The sequence below is a fragment of the Poecilia latipinna genome, unplaced genomic scaffold, assembly GCF_001443285.1.
Source record: "Poecilia latipinna isolate Pla-1442-1.1 unplaced genomic scaffold, P_latipinna-1.0 Scaffold946, whole genome shotgun sequence".
Lineage (NCBI taxonomy): Eukaryota > Metazoa > Chordata > Actinopteri > Cyprinodontiformes > Poeciliidae > Poecilia > Poecilia latipinna.
The window spans coordinates 199,699-213,347 of record NW_015113562.1 but is presented as its reverse complement, the minus strand read 5'-3'; the positions used below and the strand labels follow the sequence as shown (position 1 = coordinate 213,347).

Sequence of the window (13,649 nt, the reverse complement as noted above, 5' to 3'; positions counted from 1 at the left end):
TAGAATCTGCTTCGGCTAGTAAATTATTCAAAATGCTGAACTAACGTGTCCAAAACAAAAGGATCTCTTACAGTATGTTTCACTTCATCAGTCAGCGATTATGATGTCACCTACTGTCCACCATGACTTCCTGCATGCACATAAAGCCTTAACTTTCCCTCTAAAAAAAACTATCAACTTACTGTGTGCATTCTTATCAAAATCTCTAAAGTTCTAGTTGCATGAATTAAGATGCTAAACGTCAAACGGTTCATTAATGTAATACACTCACAACGTGGATTTCTGAAAACATTTGACAATTTAGATTGGAAACATTTTCAGTTTTCAAAAACTTTATTTATGACTTTAAAAAGTTTAGTCAAAGAGGCCGAATCCCATGTCGTCATCAGACTCCTCAGACTCTTCTTTCTTCTCCTCCTTCTTCTCTTCAGCAGCTGTAAAACAAAATACATTTTAAACAATTACAGTTTAGAGCACAACAAACTGATTTTTTCCCCCCAAAAGTTGTCAAACTATGATTTTACCACAACATAGTAAAAACATAGCATGGACTATATTAACTATATGATCTCTACACACTGGGTCAACCTCATAAGGTTAATGCATATTCGAGGTTATTATGTCAATAAAATACACACATTTGTAAGTATACATTAATTATACTTTATAACCCTTATGACAAACTATGAGGTGAGGTAAAACACTCACCTGCAGCAGGAGCAGCAGCTCCACCTGAGCCAGCACCAGCAGAGCTGGCAACAGCTACGGCGCCACCTGCTGGCACGCTGGCCAGCTTGCCGTAACCTGAAGAAAGAAGAGTTGGGAGAGAAAACACAGGTAAACCATGAGACACGGCAAAAACCGTGGGTATTATTGTTTTTCTGAAAACAATAAAATCAAAGCAAAATAAATCCCAACAACTAATTTAGGGTTATAGACAATTACGGTAAAATACCAAAAATTAACTGCAGTACAATTCAACGATGTGGATATTCTCCAACTCAATCTGTGTGCCTCATTAAAATAATGTCTGTTCACAGATCTAAGTATTCTGATAAAAGCTCATCATTTTCTTTAAAACAACACTTTAAAACTTAAATGTGCATTAATTTTTACTTACAATTTTTAAAATCTTTAAATGTCAAGACACTACAAAATAATTCAGCTGCAGTAGAAAGAAACCTGATGGTATGTTTTCATAGATTATAGCTGTAATTTATTCTTACAATAACCTCTTTGTTTTTATTTTACTCATTTTACATCCAATTGTTTTTCCTTGTTACAGCAACAAACATCAGAACTTGCAGTCACATATAAGCTACTTTTATGAAAATTAGAAGCAGTTTTGAGTCAGATTATATCTGATAAATCATAGAATGTGCCCTAATACCTAGACACAGACATAATTTAAACAAAAGGATTGTTACAAACGTACCAGTGGCAATCACCTCCTCGACATTCTTCCCTTTGAGTTCTGAGATGACCTGTTGGAAAAAATAAAAAACACAAGCATGAATATCTGAAGACGTGTCCGCCTGCTGATAAAACCAGAGTCCCTGTTACCAGGAGGAAAATGGAAAGCGGCGGCCTCTGTACCTTGTTCAGGCGGGTGTCATCAGCCTCAATGCCAACGCTCTCCAGGATCTTCTTGATGTCCTTGGACTGGGGATTATCGTTGCCACCGAGGGCGGCGAGCAGGTAAGCAGCAACGTAACGCATCCTGGAACACAGGCAGTCGTTTTAGATATCGAAATACTTCATAACCGTCACTGCGCCCAACAAACTCAATAAGTCATTGCATCTCTGCTGGGTTTTGAAGTTTCTCTGTGTGTTTTAGTCTGTTTTCATGCACAAATATACATATTTGGTACATTTTTAAAGTTCTCATATTCAATTGCACGTTTCGTTGTACCAGAGTGATATTTTTAACAATACTATACTATTTTTTTTATTATTGTAAATTGCTTCTTTTTTTTATTTGTACCTTGGTGTAAATTGGCATGCTTAATTTTCTCTATCACATAGCTGCTCTTAGATCTTAATTTCCCCACTAAGTGCCAATAAAGGTTATTTCTACTTTATTCTCCAGTAGTCTTTGTTATTTGCCTCATGGCAAGATTTTCCTATTTTCTACTGACAGCATCCTCTTACTGAAGAAAACATATTTATATACACTTCAAGTTAAAGCCTTTTAACTAATATTATAGAGCAATATGTTACTAGAAATCCTCAACTTTCTAGAGATTATTGAGAGACCACTTAGTGGGCTTTTCATGACCCACAGCAGGGTCTCGAGCTCTTCTTTGAGAACTGATTATGTAATGTACTATTTCACATTGCTTAGCCACAAAAGTAGAAATGAACAGTCTACAATGTTTCTATGTGTGTTGTTTTATTAAAAATACGACATGTAACCAGGGATTAAGAATTCGACTTTTCGGGTAGGATGCCTTCTTAAGATGTGTCAACGAAACTAGCACTTTCTTTCTGTTTTATAACTAATGTGTTTAAATAAATCCAATGTGCATCATCTGTGGCAAACTAACATGAAATAGTGATGGAAATATGAAAAACATCTTTCAGTTTTACATCCAATAGAGGGCATGCGTTTCCCTCTCGCTGCTATCAGCTAAGTGAGCAGCAGCTAAACGAGCAGTAAAATACATTAAATCAAGCGGAAACATCGACGTTCAACACTTAAAGTTGCCGGGACTGGAAGATTAGTTGTTTATTTAGATGTCGGAACTATTTCCTCGAGGAATACTGCGGTGTTTGGTTAAAAAATAAGACACTCACTTGAGCTAAGTCGGACAACGCGTGTTCACTACGAGGTTGGCACAGACAGAAAGGACGTTACGTCATTCGAGGAAAGCGGAAAAAGCTTTTCTTCTTCGTGAGTGACAGAAAGGAAAAGAGATCCGAGAAGACTCCTGCTGCACCGGAGTATGTAGGCAGATTCTCTGCTGATATCTCCGTAAACATTAACTTTCAAGTATGTTTCTTGTGAAGTAAAATATGTTCCGCAAATTTTAAGAGATAGACTAAATACATAGATCATTTTAAATGTCTTTCTTTTTTTAATTTATACATTGATAATGTTTGTCAAATATTAGCATTAATAATACTGTTCATTTGAATCTATGACTGAAAAAGTTTATAGGCTCATGTTTATTTTCTTCTTCTTCATAAAACTATTTCTCAGGTTCCCCTTTCCCAACATTTGTTAAGTAGTAAATAAAATATAACAGTCAAGAAACCCCAAAGGGTAATATCTGATGGGGCTTTTAAGGTCAGTAGACAAAAACAACAAAATTTCTCAGCATTTTTTTTTGAGTTTAGTGCTTAGACACCCCTGAATGATTGCAAAGGGAGATTCAAAAATTACTCAAACATGTACGAATCAAAGCAACACTCCCGGGATGTTTCTGATGAGGGACTAACATTATAACATGAAATAATTCTATTCAAAACTGCTTCATTGATCCCAAAGAAAAATTAAATAAATTAATAATTAGGTAATAAATAATCAGGGGAGAGTATATTAATTTCATTATTATTCTACCCTCTCCCCTAAGCTCTGCGCTGGTAGGAAAATAATTCTGTCTATGATGGTGGCACTTTTTTTTTTTTTTACAAGTAACGATTGCTAACACAAGAATACATCATTTCAAGCCAAGCAATCCTCTGATACTGATACTTAAGATGGACTCTTTAACAACTTAATACTGACATGATCACACTGATACAAAGACATGTGAAAATTTTGTTCCCTTATGAAGTAAACTTTTCAAACTATAAAAATATGTAGACAGAGTTGCAGTGAAAGGTAGGATCTCTCTAAGAATAAACACAAAACACTTAAATTTAATAAATGTAAGCACAATTTATTGAGTGTCTGATACAACTATATTCATTGTTCTACATCACATTTTACATTCCACATCAATGTAAGAGTAAATAAAACAAAATCAGACAACACAAAATAACATAACACCATCTACTGATCTTAAAATTGAATCAAAACTGACCAAAAAAATCTGAAGACATTATCAACAGTTTGAACAAATGTATTAAGTTTGGTTTTAGTTTCACAAAGAAAACAATTTCAGAGCTCAGAAAAGAAGCACCGACATCGGACCATTTACCTTTTGTGATTCAGAGTTTCCTTCTGGAAAGGTTGAGCTGATATTGCCCTAGTACACAGTCAAAATGGAAGTACCAATTCCTGGTATTATTATTATTTTTTTAGGAAAACCACTTACAAAATTGAGAATAATTATCAAAAGAAAACTATTATAAAAAATATTCTATTGACCATTCAGATTTACAGACGAGGAAAACCTGTAAAAAGTTGAGCTCAAGACAATGACCATAAACATTCAGAGGAACAGTGACTATGCAGTGTCAAAGCTAAGTCTCATTATGTTTACTTTCTGATATGAGCATGTGTGCAGGTGAGGATTACGCTAAGCAAGCTACTGTTGGATTTAAACATAATTAGGGAACAAAGTTTATTCTAATGGAGGACTTTTATTTACATTCAACTCAAAAGTAAATTCGAGTAAGCTACAACAAATGTCTAAATATTCCCTCTTTGAAATAAGAATCATATGCAATCAGTGTCTTTAGCGTTAATAAGATCATACCATGCATTACTTAGAAAATAAAAACAAAATGTTGTTCTAAGTAGACATGAAAACTTTTCAGTGTTCAATTCCAATATTTCCACCAATTTATGGGCACAACTTTATAACAAAACTCCCCTTATGAGTGGTAAATAGTACATAAACCAATTATAAATAAGTTGTTAATTTATAAATCATTCTAAAGCAGTCGTAGGAAATTGGTTAATGGGCAAGATGGGAGGGATAAAGGTAATGCAATAGTGGATCTACATTAATGTATGAAAAGTTCCTTTTATGTGTGAATGTGTGCGTGCATGGAAATGACTGATTTTATGTAAAGTGTCTTTGAGTGTCCTGAAAAGCAATACACAAGCCTGATTTCATTTCTGCTTCTGAACTCTTGTGAGTAACAGGTTTAACTAAGTAGGAATATCTTATAAGGGAAGTCTTATTGTGAAGTTGCACCCATTCAAGTACATTTGTGAACTGATTTGCTACTTGCAGCCCAAACAAACTGGTTCTGATCAGCTTGAACCGCAAGTTACAACAGTAGACAGATGTAGACAAATACTTTAAGTCTCTTTTCGGAGTATGTCGTTATCATACAATGCCAATTAATTCTCAATAAAAAGGTAACTACTGAAGATGATCATCCCTAAAGCCTTTAAACAATCATTAATTAGGAGTTTAAGTCTCATATTTTAAGCATAGACACTGATCAGAATGATAATGGTTTAGTAAAGCTGTGCAACTCCCATGAATCACAGTACACCATTAGCCTCAGGTTCAACAGCAATTTTGAGTAACATTCTGCCGTACAATATTGTTCACTTGTTTTGCACCAAAAAGTTTTATTTCTGAAGTTTGCGAAATGACTTTGCATAGATAATTTATTTGCATTGAGCCTGTTCCATTTTACGTTTTTTCCCCAACAATTATTTTAGTTTTTTTTTTTTTGTTGCAAAAGTTATGGATGTAAGCCATTAAATGAAACTGCACTGTGAGCTCAGAATCTATTGTTTATGCAACTTGTTAAATTTTAACACCCCCTTCACAAGAACTTGAAACTGCCCCCAAAGTGTGCCACGAAATACTTTTATTAGTCAATTCAGAGACTACTAATGAATTCTTTTTAGTGAGAGCTGTCCTACTTGTCTCTTGATGTTGTCAATAGATTTTATTATGTGAAATACCACAAAAAATATCAACAATCTGTACATTCAATGATCAAATTTCATGCACCTCTCACAAAAACGGACTGTATTTACACTGGGTTCAGGTCATCTCTGTTATGTAAGAACATGCTAAAACTTAGAGGTTGATTTAACTTTATTATTCTAATTTTTAAAAATCAAAACTACTACTTCTTTAAACATGACTACTTCTACTGAATCGCTGTTAAAATCACTTCATCTGTCATCCGTTTCCTTCATTTAGATTGATCAGAGCTACTATTGATGCTCTAGTGTCCCAGTGATGCAGCATATCAATCCTGAGTCAACTGTATGGCTTGGACAACTAAAACATACTTTGCAGCATGCTACACATTTAACATCAGAAACAAGGGGGGGAAAAAGCTTTACTAGTAAATTTGATCTAATCTGTGAGAAATTTTAATACAGTTTTAAACTTAGAATCATCTTTTATATGTCCTTTAATGGAAAAGCAAGAAATTTCTCATGTCACTTCTGCTGCTGTAATTAACAAGGAGAGGCTTTACCAACTCAAATAATTCCCAACATACATTTTATCATGAGAATTATTATTATTTTTTTTTACAGAATCCAAAAATGAAAAGACTTCAGGAATACAATACATTATTGTACATGCAGTGATGCATATGTAAGCGGAGTGTTTATTATATGACAGATTATAGTGAAATTTTGGATCGTAATTCATAAAAAACACATTTTAGTATGTGTACTTTTGGAAATGGCATGCATGCATTGTGAGAAATGAGGCAAAGACAATTTTGAGAAAATTATTGTTACATTTTTCATTACTGAAGGAAATACCTGCAGCTTTCTGTTTTTTTCTGAAAGCATCTAGACGATTAATTAAAATCCCTGTGTTGTTATTTTCTCATTAACCCTTCAATGATTTCATCAATTGGAGAATGAAGGTAGTGTGAATTGAGATGTTCACTTTTGGAAAATACTAAAACTTCCGGGAAATGTGCATCCGCACTTCATTTTGGTACAGACATCTTATACCATCTTGTGTTAAACTCTGCTTTTTTGTTTAAAAAAATAAAAATAAAATAATGAAAGATTGTATTAAGCATTGTTCGCTGTGGACAATCCTATTTCATTTGGAAATGACTTTTTTCCAAAAGACGACACAGGATCGATTACTTCCATATTCCTATCTAGATGATTATTTCAGTGGTAATTAAAGTGTCAAAGATGTGATAATCATAAAAATAATAAAAACATCTCCCAACTTTCTGTGCTTTCTCTGCCATCCTGCAGCGATCACTGTATCAAACAACCCCAAAAACAAGGGAAGTCCAAAAGAAGATCCAGTTAAAAGGAACAAATCTCTACATTCATTTCTTAGCGGTAGACCTTAAGGTCGTAAAAATGTGATCGTACATACACATCACTTTAAGGCTTGCTATTAGGATGGCAGAAAAATAGCTCAAACTGGCAGAAACCATCAAATGACCAGTCTCACTCTAAACCTGTGTCACTGTCTACAGTTTTACATCAGACTGCTGCCAAATAAAGAAACCTCACGCATCAACTTTAAGCACCTTTAGTTCCAACAAAGTTTCCTGCTGATCAACGTAGGCAAAGAAAATGCTCTTTATTTGAATATTTTATGGTAACACAAAGATCAGGTGCTAGGTAGACATAACCTAGTGTCAAACATAGCGGTGGTAGTACGTTGTTCCTAGTTAACATTAAATTTATAACATTAAATTATCATGAGAAGAAAGAAACCAGAAACCTACGAGGAGACTCAAAACTACCAAAATGATTTATGATTCTGAGACTTCACAGATTTTAGAAACCAAATTCTTAGAATTAAAATCTGAACTCATTGTTGAAGTACAACAATTCTGCTACAGAAATCATGGCTGTTGAAAATAATGAATGTTCAATAAAGCTGTGAGATTCCACTCCATGATGAGTTTACATTAGTAACAGAAATATGCATCGTGATGAGATGAGTGGAAACTGAACAGGTTTTGTCTCGGTTCAGGGTGACTGCAGAGTCTGTGCTTCTGAAGGTGTCAAACTCTGAGAAATGATACAATGTGAAGCTCTGCGGTGGCACCAGCTCAGCTCTAGACTTGTTGAGACCCCATTAAATCCCTGCTGGGCTTGTTATTGTGCAGCCTGAGCTTTGAGAATACAGTGATTATCTTTCTTTTTTAAGCCAAACATCACTTTTATATCAACTTCCAAGTCTTTCTATTGATGACATGTCTGTTAAATGCCATTAAATTTAAAATGTATGATTTAATTTTTGTTCACTAAAATTATGTATTGTTTTTTTAAGAAAGCGGACTTTGTTGGTTTAATTCCTGCCACCAGTACTTGCATCTAAAATGTTAAAATAAAACAAGGTTAGTTTCCACCGCATATGACATGAATATGTTTGCCCTGAGGCACTTGGTAGAGGCCGTGATGAAACAAATAAAAACCTTCTCCGTCTAAAAGAGTCACACAGTTTACCTTAAAAAAAAAAAAAGAAGCCAAATCTGCATTCAAATTGTCAAGTCACAGACAATCATGATCATTCTAGTGTATCTAGAGTTTTAGTGTCAAGTACAGTAACAGTGGTTAATATTAAAATGCTACAGAGGAGATTAGAAGCACAATATACAGCATATGATAGAAATAACTAAAATTAGTCAAGTTGTTTGTTTTCCTTTTGTGCGTGGAGGGAGTAGAGTGAGTGAACGAGGGGATAAAAAGAGACTAGAGCAGATAACCAAAATAACTAAAAGAGGAGACCCAGGGGAACTGAGCAGGAAGCTGGAAAAATCCTACTGCGGGTAGTTGTTCTGTTGCCGGCGCTTTGCCGACCTCATTTTCTCAAATCGTGACTCCATCTCCTCCAGGACTTTGGGGGTGTACCTTACAACCAGCTTCACTGTGCCCTGGGCTGCTTTGAGGAGTTCTACAGCTTTCTCATGGTGCTCACCCTCCACGCTCTGCGGAAACAGAAAATACAGATTTCACAACCTGGAATCTGTTTCCCACAAGTGCTTTATAAAGGGAAACACAAAAATCAACTCACTATCTGCATCTACCGGCTTCAAATGATTTATTTAATACAAACAAAGCTAAGTACATGTGCAGATTGGAATATTGCTGAATTTCAGTGAAATTATTAAGAAACTATTAAGATTTATTACATGCATGGTGATATATTTCTTTGAACATTTTGATCATGAGTCCTAATTAAATACAGCCAAAAATTACATTTTTGAGGAAATTTGAACCTTAGACCAAGAGTTTTTTTTTAATACAGAATGTTATGTTAAGGGCCTCTGAAATCAAGGGGGACTGTTGACCGTCTTAAATGTCAGTATTATGTGTTTTCCAGGCACATAATACCATTTTATAGCACAATCAATTAACTATTTTATCTTCAATTGTTATAAAAAATCCCTTGTATCAAATTTGACTCAAAAGAAATTAACTTAGTAATTTTAGACTTTGAAATTGGGCCTTTGTCTCTTTATGAAAGTCCTACTCTTTCCAACACTCTGCCTTCAGGAAGTCATCACAACATGGCTCCTTTTTTAACCCTTTAACAACGTTTTTACCAGTATTGTACTGAGAAGTAAGTCGTATTATGAACTCAGCAGATGTGCAGTTCTACCAGGTTTTTTTTTTTTGCTAATTGCTCCTGGCTAGTCTGAAGGAGCTGTGTGGTGGACTTGCAGTGAGGCGGAAACTTGGAAACCACAACTCCGAGGAGGAGCTGCACCTCAAAGGCGGTGCTAGGTCCACCCAGGTGTCTTGCACAGCTCAATGGTTGCCATGGGAGATTAAAGGATTTCTCAAATGTGCATAAAAGAATCAAGACAACACTCCAGGTAAGTTTTTGACGAGGGAATAGCATTATAACATGATATAAAGCTCAAAAAAGTCACCTTTTCATAATACTACCCCTTTAACATCTTAAGTATGCATAACTTTTAAATGTTTAGGGTCCTCTTGCGCACAGCTGTACTTTGACTACTGTCCACAATAGTCGCTAAATAATTTCAAACTGAGGTGTGTCAGGCTAAAGCTTCAAGTTTCCCTTAGTAATTCTCTGAACGTACCACCCCGTTAACAGAGAGAAGCTGGTCGCCTCTTTTAAGGCCTCCATGTCGGTCAGCGATGCCTGCCGGGATGATCCGTGAGATGTAAATCGGCGAGTTTTGCTCCTTTCCGCCCATTATGTTAAAACCCAAGCCTTCCTCTGTCTTGGGTAGCTCCACCACACGTGGATGCGAGTGTCCTTCACTTGCTGCAAAAGCTGCCACGGTTGCCTAAAAATAAGCAAACTAGCTCATTTAGCACTTGGAAATATGCTGCAATCAAAGGAAAATGTCTACCGATGCAATAGGAATTGAAGGTAATTGTGGATTAGAGAGTAATCCGAAGCCTACCTTAGCTGTGGCGTTGGCTCTGACTTCAGGACTGCTGTTAATGTCCACCGTTTCGTACACATGCTCATAAACCTAAAGGTGCACAAAAATAACCCAAATTACCAAATCAATGCACCAGGATAGAAAATAGACAATCCAATGTTCAAATAGTCTCACTTCTCTGACAGCGTTGCAGAATTCACTCTGCAAGACCCTCTGCAGCGCCTGCAGCTTTTGAGGAGGAACTTCCCCCGTCCTCTGCAGCTTATCAAGCAGCTCAATTGCACGGTTGATATCTGTCGACCAGAACATATGCAGATCCATCACAGTGTAATATTCACAAATGAATCAACAAACTTCATTTGAGCACTAAGCCATGATTTTAGGCAGCCTATTTGTTAAGTAACCCACAGCAGGCTAGCTTCCCAAGCAGATAGGCCAATCAACTAACCAGCTGATGTTTTTAGATATTGTACTTCTGTTACCATGTAAAGATTTAAATAGCAAAAAATGCTACATCGTCACCTTCCGAAGATTATGGCCAAAGCCATTTTTATTTACTTAAGCTATAATTTTATAAAGATGACTATATGTTACCTACAGTATAAAGTAAGAGTCCCAGTGTTAGCCGAAACAGAAATATTAAAATTAAAAACAATTTAGTCATAGTATTATATATATGTGTTGAAACTAGAGCAGCAAGGTATTAGAAAACCAAAGAATTGGGGTATAATTGTTATAGATTGTGATCAACACAAGTTTTCTACTCTTCTCCATGTTCCCGTAAGCTTAAGCATTTTATGGACTGAAATTTATATTATGTGTATTTAAAAAGGGCAGTAAAAGTTCATCCAACCAGCCAAATGAGGAATGTGACTTACCAAATATTGCATTCTGAAATTGCAATTATGCTAACATTAATATTGTAATGAAGTCTGTGACTTAATATAATCTACAGCTGCAGTTGATGCCATGCACAGTGATACTATAAATCTCAAAGCGTCCCATGAATGTTGTTTAGATTTTTAAGGAACTTTGTGTCACTTGCCACTTTAACTGGTTTAAAGTGAGTAATTATCAGCAACACCATCACCCTGAAAATGCTTATATTCTTCAGTTTTTAATAGGTTAGATTACTGTAAAAGCATATTTAGAGGTGCAGCTCTACACCAAGAAAAGTAAGCATTTTACAGCTCTGCCCAGATCACTGCCCCAGTATTAACATTTGTTAAAATATTGCTTTTCATAGGCAAGGCATCCTCAAGTCATCAGAGTTCCGTCAGTTTCTGATGTCATCAACTCGAAAAGCAATTCACTGTAAGCATTGTTCAAAAAGGCCAACAAACATTACTAACAAACTGCTTACTGTAAAGACGTGCAAGCACTTCATTTCTGTGAGGCACTTTTAAACGTGTCTGGTGTAACAAATGAAGAAATAAGTGCCGATTTAAAGGCGTAGTTTGCTATTACGAATGCCTATTTATTCGAAATAGATCTAGAGTATTACATGTCAGTTTTTTCTTCTTCATGCCAATAACAATGAACACATTTTGATTTGTAAGGCTTTTAATTTCTACATAACTTCATTAGACCAGCTGGGTTTGTCTATCACTGTTGTCAATATTAGCTAGTGTGACTTAAACAATTTAACGCTGTATTTATTATTCTTTGACCAAAAGAAATCGGCTTGAATGATTCATAAGACGTCTTTAATCCAGTGTATGCAACCAAATAATAACGTGAACGCGAAAGTAATACAACTTTTATTCAAACAATAACCAGCTAAGCTAGGCCAATGCCTTTCTCGTATAACTGAAACTAGCTAGCTAATTATTGTTACCTCTTTCCAATCGCACAGGCTCCCCAAGAGATGCCATTCTCCAAAACAGAATTTGGACGATGTTAGATTGTTATGCCGCTTTGGGGAATATAAGGAAAACGAAATTTGGTAATCCTGGTGAACGTTTCGTGCGCTTAACTGAGACGATAAATCAGATTAGCTCTGTTAGCACTGCTAGGCTAGCTGCCAGTGTTACGTTGCGTTCAGGTGAGCCTCGAACAGAGGACAACTCCGAGAAAAAAAATAATGTTTTTGCCGGCTTTATTTGTAAGTGATTTCCATTTTCTGCACAGAAGTGTCTTTAATTGTTTATTAGATAAAGTATCAATTTTGACTCGTGCAAAACTGTTCTTTAAACCAAACATGATGCATTTGAATCAATATTTGTTGTTCAGCTATTCTGTTCTTCCTTTTTCTCCTTCCATCTCTGCCATGTCTTCTTTGGAATAGAGGTAAATATTAGAGTTTATTCTATTAAAATGGAGCCCTCAGGAAAAAAAATTGGATTTTCGCACAGAGGTAGATTAGTTTCTTTACTGCCCTCCTGTGGCTAATTGTAGCATTGCTCTAGGATCTAACCCATCAGTGGTGCTTCTGCTGCACTGCTCTCTCTCTCTGTACGTCAAATTTGGAGCATGATTCAGTTCTGACCACACCCCATCTAGTGATGAAACGCACACAAAATAAGTTTGCTAAAGTTCCGTAACATTGTTGACTGGGAAATGTGTTTAGCCTAACATAATTTCAAATCTGTGCAGCAGTTGTGATTTTTTGTTCATCTTTGAGATTGTTTTAATTTCTTCAGGTACTGCCCCAGCTCAAAAAAATAGACAAAAACAAAACACCATATCTTGACGTAGTAATTGTTCTGTGCTATATTTGAATATTACTATATTTCTGTCATTCAAACAGGGGCCTCTCTCTGACAACTGTCATCAAGAAGTATGTAATTAGAGCATGCCAGTTTTCTTTCACTTGTAAATTGTTGCGACAAAAACAGCCTGAGGTTCATACTCCTGGGAATTGGAGCACCTACCTTATGGAGTAAGAGTCTCCGTGTTTGATTCACTGTTCCTGTTTTTTTTTTTTTTTCTTTGCTAGGGATGTGTTTGTACTTGAATTTGACAAAATACGCTTCAGCTCCGTCTCAGTGAGAAATATCTTTGAGAGCACATGGCTTTTCTTCTCGCATCAAAATGGCTTTATGGCCACGATGAGAAACCTTTTTCTTAGAGACTAAACTTCATGTCATCTGGTATTGCTGAAGGATCCTTCCAGGAGAAGTTGACAGACTCTTCTTTTATATTCAGCGGCAACACTTACCTTTCAGTTGAAAAGAATATATTAAGTGATTGGGATCTGGAGGCTCTTGATGATAATGAAAAAAATAAACATGGTATTTCCAAAATTTCTCATGCAGAGGATAAATACAGTCTACTTCTGTTCCAGTAAAAACCATAAACTGTGACGTCTAGACTTGGCATGTAATGCTGTGAGGTATTTCTGCTGGTGGGAATGTATCAGTCGTCTCCCAGATGTCAAGGATGGCTTTTCCTTTTGCTTACACTGAGCATGAGAGCTGGGTAAG

At 35.8% G+C, this 13,649-nt stretch overlaps 2 protein-coding genes across 2 annotated transcripts; both read right to left on the bottom strand.

The window, feature by feature from the left end:
• Positions 1-311: 311 nt before the first annotated feature.
• On the bottom strand, positions 312-2,902 carry LOC106957885 (60S acidic ribosomal protein P2-like). The gene is made up of 5 exons (XM_015049418.1): positions 2,797-2,902; positions 1,597-1,720; positions 1,436-1,484; positions 709-804; positions 312-434 (listed from the first exon to the last, which is right to left on the bottom strand). Exons 2-5 carry the CDS (start codon positions 1,717-1,719, stop codon positions 355-357), a joined length of 348 nt encoding a protein of 115 aa, XP_014904904.1. The 5' UTR covers position 1,720; positions 2,797-2,902; the 3' UTR covers positions 312-354.
• Positions 2,903-3,867: 965 nt separating this feature from the next.
• On the bottom strand, positions 3,868-12,279 carry lin7c (lin-7 homolog C (C. elegans)). Its single transcript, XM_015049415.1, has 5 exons — positions 12,062-12,279; positions 10,399-10,517; positions 10,243-10,314; positions 9,913-10,122; positions 3,868-8,790 (listed from the first exon to the last, which is right to left on the bottom strand). The coding sequence occupies exons 1-5, from the start codon at positions 12,096-12,098 to the stop codon at positions 8,623-8,625; spliced, it is 606 nt and encodes a 201-aa protein (XP_014904901.1). The 5' UTR covers positions 12,099-12,279; the 3' UTR covers positions 3,868-8,622.
• Between the last annotated feature and the right edge of the window lie 1,370 nt (positions 12,280-13,649).

Excerpts from the sequence above, each read along its gene's own strand:
- lin7c (XM_015049415.1), bottom strand. The coding sequence starts at position 12,098 with ATGGCATCTCTTGGGGAGCCTGTGCGATTGGAAAGAG. Across the intron at positions 10,315-10,398 it reads TCTGCAACGCTGTCAGAGAA|GTTTATGAGCATGTGTACGA; the intron begins GTGAGACTATTT and ends GTGCACCTTTAG. Across the intron at positions 8,791-9,912 it reads TTCTCTCTGTTAACGGGGTG|AGCGTGGAGGGTGAGCACCA; the intron begins GTACGTTCAGAG and ends CTGTTTCCGCAG.
- LOC106957885 (XM_015049418.1), bottom strand. The coding sequence starts at position 1,719 with ATGCGTTACGTTGCTGCTTACCTGCTCGCCGCCCTCGGTGGCAACGAT. Across the intron at positions 805-1,435 it reads CGAGGAGGTGATTGCCACTG|GTTACGGCAAGCTGGCCAGC; the intron begins GTACGTTTGTAA and ends TTCTTTCTTCAG. Across the intron at positions 435-708 it reads AGCTGCTGCTCCTGCTGCAG|CTGCTGAAGAGAAGAAGGAG; the intron begins GTGAGTGTTTTA and ends TTTGTTTTACAG.